The sequence below is a fragment of the Aphelocoma coerulescens genome, unplaced genomic scaffold, assembly GCF_041296385.1.
Source record: "Aphelocoma coerulescens isolate FSJ_1873_10779 unplaced genomic scaffold, UR_Acoe_1.0 HiC_scaffold_306, whole genome shotgun sequence".
In the NCBI taxonomy this organism is placed as follows: Eukaryota; Metazoa; Chordata; class Aves; order Passeriformes; family Corvidae; genus Aphelocoma; species Aphelocoma coerulescens.
The window spans coordinates 108,797-118,674 of NW_027183650.1; the positions used below are offsets into that span (position 1 = coordinate 108,797).

The 9,878-nt window shown below is 60.3% G+C and overlaps 1 protein-coding gene across 1 annotated transcript; it reads right to left on the reverse strand.

The window, feature by feature from the left end:
- Nucleotides 1-57: 57 nt before the first annotated feature.
- On the reverse strand, nucleotides 58-9,622 carry LOC138101471 (zinc finger HIT domain-containing protein 1-like). The gene is made up of 5 exons (XM_068999240.1): nucleotides 9,589-9,622; nucleotides 6,591-6,761; nucleotides 4,523-4,602; nucleotides 2,822-2,991; nucleotides 58-217 (listed from the first exon to the last, which is right to left on the reverse strand). The coding sequence occupies exons 1-5, from the start codon at nucleotides 9,611-9,613 to the stop codon at nucleotides 196-198; spliced, it is 468 nt and encodes a 155-aa protein (XP_068855341.1). The 5' UTR covers nucleotides 9,614-9,622; the 3' UTR covers nucleotides 58-195.
- Nucleotides 9,623-9,878: the final 256 nt, after the last annotated feature.

The window sequence follows — 9,878 nt, forward strand, 5'->3', positions numbered from 1 at the left end:
GGGGCTATGGTGGCCATTTTGGGGGTGGGGATATGGCGGCCATATAGGGGGCGGGGCTATGGCGGCCATCTTGGGGGCGGGGCCATGGCCACCATCGTGGGGTGGGGTCACAACAGGGCGTGGCCATTTTGGGGTGGAATCACGACAACAACGGCATTGTGGGCGTGGTCACGGCAGCCATGATGGGGGGAGGGGTCACACCGTCCACTTCAGGCACCTGCGAGGGAGGGTGGGGGGGGGTCAGCGGGGTGTGACCCCACCCCCCAAGGAACGGGGTGGTCCCAGTGGCCGCTCTCACCCCTCTCAGCACCCCTTCCCTGGGGTTTCCCCATCTTTTCCCTTTTTCCACCTTTTTTACCCATTTTTTCCCATTTTTTTCCCATTTTCCCAAGTTTTTCCCATTTTCCCCATTTTTTCCTGCACTTTTTCGCATTTCCCCATTTTTCCCCATTTTTTCCTGCACTTTTTCCCAGTTTTCCTATTTATCTTGCCTTTTTCCTACTTCCCCCATTTTTTTCCATTTTCCCCATTTTTTCCCGTTTTCCCCATTTTTTCCTATTTGTTCCTGCACTTCTTTCCCTTTCCCCCATTTTTTCCCATTTTTTTCCACTTTCCCCATTTTTCTCCATTTTTCCTGCCTTTTTTCCTATTTTTCTCTTTTTCCCCATTTTTTCCCCATTTCCCCATTTTCCCCCATTTTTTCCCATTTATTCTGCAATTTTTCTATTTTCCCCCTTTTTCCCCATTTTTTCCTGCCTTTTTTCCTATTTTCCCCTTCTTTTCCCCCTTTTTCCCCATTTCCCCCCATTTTTGCCCATTTCCCCCCATTTTTTCCCATTTTCTCAGTTTTTTCCCTGTTACACTTACCTTTTTTCCTACTTTCCCCATTTTTTACAATTTTTCCCCATTTTTTCCCTTTTTTCCCCCACTTTTTCTCATTTTCCTCTTTTTCTCCTGCATTTTTTTCCTATTTTCTGCATTTTTTTCCATTTTCCCCATTTTTGCCCCATTTTTGCCCATTTTTCTCTGTTTTTTCTCGCTTTCCCCCCATTTTTCTCCTGGGTTTTCCCCCGATTTTTCCCCCCCATTTTTTCCCGTTTTCGCCTCATTTTTCCCTGTTTTTTCCCCATTTTTTCCCATTTCCCCCGTTTTTCCCCGTTTTTCCCCATTTTCCCCCATTTTTCCCATTTATTCTGCATTTTTTTCAATTATCCCCATTTTTTTCCTGCCTTTTTTTCCATTTCCCCCGTTTTTTCCCATTTTCCTTATTTTTTTCCCCTTTCCCCCATTTTTCCCATTTCCCCCATTTTCCCCCCATTTATTCTGAATTTTTATCAATTTTCACTGTTTTTTCCGCTTTTTTTCCTATTTTCTGTGTTTTTCCCATTTCTCCCCTTTTATTTCCATTTTCCCCATTTTTTTCTGAATGTTTTCCTATTTTCTGCATTTTTTCCCATTTTCTCCATTTTTTCTGCATTTTTTCCATTTTCCCCATTTTTTCTCATCTTCCCTCCATTTTTCTCCTGGTTTTTCCCCCCCATTCTCCCCTTTTTTCTGCCATTTTCCCCCATTTTTTCCCCTATTTTTTGCCCGTTTTTTTCCCCGTTTTTCCCCCCGTTTTTCCCCATTTTCCCCCATTTTTCCCCATTTTTTGCCCGTTTTTCCCCGTTTTTCTCCATTTTCCCCCATTTTTCCCCATTTTTCCCCATTTTTGCCCGTTTTCCCCCGTTTTTGCCCCGTTCCGTACCTGCTGCCCTGCTGGGTGCCCAGGCAGGGGGTGCAGCCGTCCCTGACCCCGCAGGTGACGCAGGGTCCCACAGAACCCCTTCCTCTCCATTTTCCCCGTTTTTTTCCCTGTTTTTCCCCATTTTCCCCCCATTTTTGCCCATTTTCCCCCCGTTTTTGCCCGTTTTCCCCCATTTTTTGCCTGTTTTTCCCTGTTTTGCCCCCATTTTTGCCCGTTTTTCCCCATTTTTTGCCTGTTTTTCCCCATTTTTTCCCCGTTTTTCCCTATTTTTCGCCCGTTTTTTTCCCTGTTTTTCGCCCGTTTTCCCCCGTTTTTGCCCCGTTCCGTACCTGCTGCCCTGCTGGGTGCCCAGGCAGGGGGTGCAGCCGTCCCTGGCCCCGCAGGTGATGCAGGAATGGCCCCGATCCCACAGAACCCATTCCTCTCCATTTTCCCCATTTTTTTCCCCGTTTTTCCCCCGTTTTTTGCCTGTTTTCCCCCGTTTTTGCCCCGTTCCGTACCTGCTGCCCTGCTGGGTGCCCAGGCAGCGGGTGCAGCCGTCCCTGGCCCCGCAGGTGACGCAGGGTCCTACAGAACCCCTTCCTCTCCATTTTGCCCGTTTTTTCCCGTTTTTTCCCCATTTTTTCCCGTTTTTCCCATTTTTCCCCGTTTTTCCCCCGTTTTTTGCCCGTTTTCCCCCGGTTTTGCCCCGTTCCGTACCTGGTGCCCTGCTGGGTGCCCAGGCAGGCGGTGCAGCAGTACCTGGCCCCGCAGGTGACGCAGGGTCCTACAGAACCCATTCCTCTCCATTTTCCCCATTTTTTTCCCCGTTTTTTCCCCGTTTTTCCCCGTTTTTTGCCCGTTTTCCCCCGTTTTTGCCCCGTTCCGTACCTGGTGCCCTGCTGGGTGCCCAGGCAGGGGGTGCAGCCGTCCCTGGCCCCGCAGGTGACGCAGGAATGGCCCCGATCCCACAGAACCCCTTCCTCTCCATTTTTTGCCCGTTTTTTTCCCCGTTTTTTGCCCGTTTTTTTCCCCGTTTTCCCCGTTTTTCCCCGTTTTTTGCCCGTTTTCCCCCGTTTTTGCCCCGTTCCGTACCTGGTGTCCTGGTGGGTGCCCAGGCAGCGGGTGCAGCAGTACCTGGCCCCGCAGGTGACGCAGGTGTAGCCCGAGGGGAAGCCGCAGACGGCGCAGAAGTGGCGCTGCGGCAGCCGGGACGGGGCCGCGCCGGCCGAGACGTAGTTGGGGCCCTCGGCCGCGCTCAGGTTCTGCGGGATTTGGGGTTCCGGGGTCAGGGGCACGGATCCGGCCCCAAAAGCCCAGAATTCAGCCCCAAAACTGACCCCAAATCCAGCCCAAAATCTAACCCCAAATCCAGCGTAAAACCCAGAATTCAGCCCCAAATCTGGCCCCAAATCCAGCTCAAAACCCAGAATTCAGTCCCAAATCTGACCCCAAATCCAGCCCAAAATCTAACCCCAAATCTGGCCCCAAATCCAGCTCCAAGTCCAGAATTCAGCCCTAAATCCGGCCCCAAATCCAGCCCAAAATGCAAAATCCGGCCCCAAATCCAGCCCCAAATCCAGCCCAAAGTCCAGAATTCAGCCCCAAATCCGGCCCCAAATCCACCTCAAAATGCAAAATCCAGCCCCAAATCCAGCCCAAAGTCCAGAATTCAGCCCCAAATCCACCTCAAAATGCAAAATCCGGCCCCAAATCCAGCCCAAAATCCAACCCCAAATCCATCTCAAAATCCATCCCAAAGTCCAGAATTCAACCCCAAATCTAGCTCAAAACCCAGAATTCAGCCCCAAATCTGACCCCAAATTCAGCCCCAAAATCCAACTCCAAGTCCAGAATTCAGCCCCAAATCCGGCCCCAAATCCAGCCCAAAATCCAAAATCCAACCCAAAATCCAACCCCAAATCCAACCCAAAGTCCCCAAATCCAGCCCCAAATGCAAAATCCAGCCCCAAATCCAGCCCCAAAATCCAACTCAAAGTCCAGAATTCAGCCCCAAATCCACCTCAAAATGCAAAATCCAGCTCCAAATCCGGCCCCAAAATCAAAGTTCCCCTCAAATTCCCTCCCAAACCCCAAACTCCCCCAAATTCTCCCCCCCAGGAACCCCAAAATCCCAAATCCCTCCAAATCCTCCCCAAATTTTCCCCCAGGAACCCCCCAAAACCCCCAAATCCCCCAAATTCTCTCCCCAAACCTGAACCCCCCCAAATTTCCCCCCAGGACCCACTAAAATCCCAAATTCCCCTCCCAAATCCCCCCCAACCCCCAAATTTCCTCCCCAAACCCCCAAATCCCCTCCAAATTCCCTCCCAGGACCCCCCAAAACCCCAAATTCCCCCCCAAATTCTCCTCCCAAACCCAAACCCCCCCCCCCCCCAAAATTTCCCCCAGGACCCCCCACCCCCCAAATTCCCCCCAAATTTTCCCCCCCAAATCCCAAAATCCCCTCCAATTTCCCCCCAGGATCCCGCCAAAACCCCAAATTCCCCCCCAAATTCTCCCCCCCGGAACCCAAAATCCCCCCAAATCCCCCCCAGGACCCTCCAAAACCCCAAATTTCCCCAAAAATCCGCCCCTAAACCCCAAATCCTCCCAAAATTTCCCTCCAGGACCCTCCTAAAACCCCAAAATCCCCTCCAAATTCTCCCCCAGGACCCCCCCAAAACCCCAAATTGCCCCCAAATTCTCCCCCCCAATACCCGAAATGCCCCCAAATCCCCCCCAGGACCCCCCAAATCCCCCCCAGGACCCCCCAAATTCCCCCCCCGGCCCCACCTGCTCCTCCAGCAGCGCCTGGAAGTTTTTCCGGAAGCGAACCTTGAAGTGATCCCCGCGCGTCTTCTTCTTCTTCTTCCCTGGGACCCCCCCAGAGTCACCGGGGGGACCCCAAAACCGACCCCCCCCCATCCTGGGACCCCCCCAGAGTCACCGGGGGGACCCCAAAACCAACCCCCTCCACCCTGGGACCCCCGGGGGGACCCCAAAACCGACCCCCCTGACCTTGGGACCCCCAGAACCCCCCCAGAACCCCCAAATCCCCCATTCCCGACCCCCAGAACCCCCAAATCCCCCATTCCTGATCCCCCAGAACCCCCAAATCCCCCATTCCCGATCCCCAGGACCCCCCAAATCCCCCATTCCCGACCCCCCAGAACCCCGGTTCCGGTCTCGGCGGTGTCGCTGAAGTGCGGGAGGCTCTGAGACCCCCGGGACCCCCCAAATCCCCCATTCCCGACCCCCAGAACCCCCCCAAATCCCCCATTCCCGATCCCCAGGACCCCCAGGACCCCCCAAATCCCCCATTCCCGATCCCCAGAACCCCCAGGACCCCCCAAATCCCCCATTCCCGATCCCCCAGGACCCCCCAAATCCCCCATTCCCGATCCTCAGGACGACCCCCAGGACCCCCAAATCCCCCATTCCTGATCCCCAGAACCCCCAGGACCCCCCAAATCCCCCATTCCCGATCTCCAGAACCCCCAAATCCCCCATTCCCGATCCCCAGAACCCCCAGGACACCCCAAATCCCCCATTCCCGACACCCCAGGACCCCCCAAATCCCCCATTCCCGACCCCCCAGGACCCCCAGGACCCCCCAAATCCCCCATTCCCGATCCCCCCGAACCCCCAGAGCCCCGGTTCCGGTCTCGGCGGTGTCGCTGAAGTGCGGGAGGCTCTGAGACCCCCGGGACCCCCCAAATCCCCCATTCCCGACCCCCAGGACCGCCAGAACCCCCAAATCCCCCATTCCCAATCCCCAGAACCCCCAAAAATCCCCCCAAATTCCCCATTCCTGATCCCCAGAACCCCCAGGACCCCCCAAATCCCCCATTCCCGATCCCCAGGACCCCCCAAATCCCCCATTCCTGATCCCCAGAACCCCCAGGACTCCCCAAATCCCCCATTCCCGACCCCCAGGACCCCCAGGACCCCCCAAATCCCCCATTCCCGATCCCCAGAACCCCCAGGACCCCCCAAATCCCCCATTCCCGACCCCCCAGAACCCCGGTTCCGGTCTCGGCGGTGTCGCTGAAGCACGGGAGGCTCTGAGACCCCCGGGACCCCCCAAATCCCCCATTCCTGATCCCCAGAACCCCCCCAAATCCCCCATTCCCGATCCCCAGGACCCCCAAATCCCCCATTCCCGATCCCCCGAACCCCCAGGACCCCCCAAATCCCCCATTCCCGACCCCCCGGACCCCCAGAGCCCCGTACTGGTCTCGGCGGTGTCGCTGAAGTGCGGGAGGCTCTGAGACCCCCGGGACCCCCCAAATCCCCCATTCCCGATCCCCAGAACCCCCAAATCCCCCATTCCCGATCCCCCAGGACCCCCAAATCCCCCATTCCCGACCCCCAGGACCCCCAGAACCCCCAAATCCCCCATTCCCGATCCCCAGAACCCTCAAAAATCCCCCCAAATTCCCAATTCCTGATCCCCAGAACCCCCAGGACCCCCCAAATCCCCCATTCCCGATCCCCAGGACCCCCCAAATCCCCCATTCCCGACCCCCAGGACCCCCCAAATCCCCCATTCCCGATCCCCAGAACCCCCAGGACCCCCCAAATCCCCCATTCCCGACCCCCAGGACCCCCCAAATCCCCCATTCCTGATCCCCAGGACCCCCCAAATCCCCCATTCCCGACCCCCAGGACCCCCCAAATCCCCCATTCCCGACCCCCCGGACCCCCAGAGCCCCGGTACCGGTCTCGGCGGTGTCGCTGAAGTGCAGGAGGCTCTGAGATCCCCGGGACCCCCCAAATCCCCCATTCCCGACCCCCAGGACCCCCCAGGACCCCCCAAATCCCCCATTCCCGACCCCCCGGACCCCCAGAGCCCCGGTACCGGTCTCGGCGGTGTCGCTGAAGTGCGGTAGCCGCTTCCCGGGCCGGGGTAGCCCCGCCTGGGGGTCGTCGCCGAAGTTGTCGTTCTCCAGCGCCTCGAGCTGCCGGTGCAGCCGCCGCTGCCGCGTGGCCCCGTCCAGGACCCTCCGAGGAGCCCCCTCGGGCACCCGGGCTGGCCACGGGGCGAGGGCGAGTCAGGGGGACCCCCCAAAAAACCCGGGGATCGCCCCAAGGAGCGGCGACCCCCAAAAATCCCGGCCGGTGCCGATCGACCCCGTCCGGAGGCTCTGAAGGGTCCCGAGGGGTGGGGAGGGGGCGTTGAGACCCCCGGGGAGCCCCTCAGGAATGGGGGAAACCCCCCCCCAAAACCAGGGACCCCCCAAAAAATCGGGGACCCCCCACGGGAGCCCCCTAAAAAGAACCGGTGACCCCCAAAAATCCCGGCCGGTGCTGATCGACCCCGTCCGGAGGCTCCGAGGGGTCCCGAGGGGTGGGGAGGGGGCGTTGAGACCCCTGGGGAGCCCCTCAGGAATGGGGGAACCACCCAAAAACCAGGGACCCCCAAAAAAATCGGGGACCCCCCATGGGAGCCCCCTAAAAAGAACCGGTGACCCCCAAAAATCCCGGCCGGTGCTGATTGACCCCGTCTGGAGGCTCCGAGGGGTCCCGAGGGGTGGGGAGGGGGCGTTGAGACCCCCGGGGAGCCCCTCAGGAATGGGAGAACCCCCCCAAAAACCGGGGATCCCCCAAAAACCGGGGACCCTCCCGGAGCCCCGTCCAGGACCTGCCCCCCACCCCCCCAGAGACCCCCAGGACCCTCCGGGACCCCCAAAATGGGCACTGAGACCCCTCAGGACCCCCCAAATCGACCCCGGGACCCCCCAAAAAGGGCACTGAGACCCCTCAGGACCCCCCAAATCGACCCCGGGACCCCCCAAAATGGGCACTGAGACCCCTCAGGACCCTCCGGGAGTCCCCAAAATGGGCCCTGAGACCCCTCAGGGCCCCACAGGACCCCCAAAATCGACCCCAGGACCCCCCAAAATGGGCCCTGAGACCCCTCAGGGGCCCCCAGGACGCCCCAAAATGGGCACTGAGACCCCTCAGGACGCCCTGGGACCCCCAAATTGACCCCGGGACCCCCCAAAAAGGGCACTGAGACCCCTCAGGACTCACCAGGACCCCCAAAATGGACCCCAGGACCCCCCAAAATGGGCCCTGAGACCCCTCAGGACCCTCCGGGACTCCCCAAAATGGGCACTGAGACCCCTCAGAACCCCCCAAGTCGACCCCGGGACTCCCCAAAATGGGCACTGAGACCCCTCTGGACCCCCCAAATTGACCCCGGGACCCCCCAAAATGGGCCCTGAGACCCCTCAGGACCCCCCAAATCGACCCCGGGACGCCCCAAAATGGGCACTGAGACCCCTCAGGACCCCCCAAATCGACCCCGGGACGCCCCAAAATGGGCACTGAGACCCCTCAGGACCCCCCAAATCGACCCCGGGACCCCCCAAAATGGGCACTGAGACCCCTCTGGACCCCCCAAATGGGCACCGAGACCGGTCAGAACCCCCCGGGACCCCCCAAAAAGGGCCCTGAGACCCCTCAGGACCCTCCGGGACCCCCCAAAATGAGCACTGAGACCCCTCAGGACCCCCCAAATTGACCCCGGGACCCCCCAAAATGGGCCCTGAGACCCCTCAGGACCCTCCGGGACTCCCCAAAATGAGCACTGAGACCCCTCAGGACCCCCCAAATTGACCCCGGGACCCCCCAAAATGGGCCCTGAGACCCCTCAGGACCCTCCGGGACTCCCCAAAATGGGCACTGAGACCCCTCAGGACCCCCCAAATCGACCCCGGGACTCCCCAAAATGGACACTGAGACCCCTCAGGACCCCCCAAATCGACCCCGGGACGCCCCAAAATGGGCCCTGAGACCCCTCAGGACCCCCCAAATCGACCCCGGGACGCCCCAAAATGGGCACTGAGACCCCTCAGGACCCCCCAAATCGACCCCGGGACCCCCCAAAATGGGCACTGAGACCCCTCTGGACCCCCCAAATGGGCACCGAGACCGGTCAGAACCCCCCGGGACCCCCCAAAATGGGCCCTGAGACCCCTCAGGACCCTCCGGGACCCCCCAAAATGAGCACTGAGACCCCTCAGGACCCCCCAAATTGACCCCGGGACCCCCCAAAATGGGCCCTGAGACCCCTCAGGGCCCCCCGGGACCCCCAAAATGGGCACTGAGACCCCTCAGGACCCCCCAAATCGACCCCGGGACTCCCAAAATGGGCACCGAGACCCCTCAGGACTCCCCGGGACCCCCAAAATGGGCACTGAGACCCCTCAGGACCCCCCAAATCGACCCCGGGACTCCCAAAATGGGCACTGAGACCCCTCAGGACCCCCCGGGACCCCCAAAATGGGCACCGAGACCCCTCAGGAGCCCCCAAAGCGACCCCAGGACCCCTCAAAAAGGGCACTGGGACCCCCAAAAAGGGCCCTGAGACCCCTCAGGACCCCCCAAATCGACCCCGGGACTCCCCAAAATGGGCACCGAGACCCTTCAGGACCCCCAAAATGGGCACCGAGACCGGTCAGGACCCCCCGGGACCCCCCAAAAGGGGCACTGAGACCCCTCAGGACCCCCCAAATCGACCCCGGGACTCCCAAAATGGGCACCGAGACCCCTCAGGACTCCCCGGGACCCCCCAAACCGACCCCGGCACCCCAGAGGACCCTTCAGAACCCCCCCAACAGACCCCAGCACCCCTCAGAACCCCCCCGGGACCCCTCAAAGCCACACCGGGAGGCCCCAAAAGGGGCTCGGGACCCCCCGGCACCCCCAAACCGGGAACCCTCCGGCACCCCAGGACTCTCCCGGGACACCGGGACCGCAGAACCCCCTCAGAACCCCCGGGGGCCTCCCCGAACCGTCCCCGGGACCCCCCCAAAAGAACCCCGGGACCCCTCTCGCCCCTCTCCCCTCACCCGACGTCTTCTTCTCCCCCATCATGAGGCGACTTCCGGCCGCGCGCGCGCCACTTCCGCCCTCACCGGCGCCACTTCCGCCCTCACCCGTGGCCGCCATCTTGAGCGCGGCGCCAAGCCCCGCCCCTTCCGCCCGCCGCCATCTTGAGTGTGGCTCCCCCCTCACAAAGCCCCGCCCCTTTTTGGTTTTTTTAAACTCCTGGCAACGTGGCACCCCGGCCCTGACCCCGCCCCCCGGCGCTGATTGGCTGAGGGGGCGGAGCGGCGGGAGGCGATTGGCTGAGGCGCGG

Excerpts from the sequence above, each read along its gene's own strand:
- LOC138101471 (XM_068999240.1), bottom strand. The coding sequence starts at position 9,613 with ATGATGGGGGAGAAGAAGACGTCGG. Across the intron at positions 6,762-9,588 it reads GGGGGAGAAGAAGACGTCGG|CCCGGGTGCCCGAGGGGGCT; the intron begins GTGAGGGGAGAG and ends CCCCGTGGCCAG. Across the intron at positions 4,603-6,590 it reads CAGCGACACCGCCGAGACCG|GGAAGAAGAAGAAGAAGACG; the intron begins GTACCGGGGCTC and ends GGGGGGTCCCAG.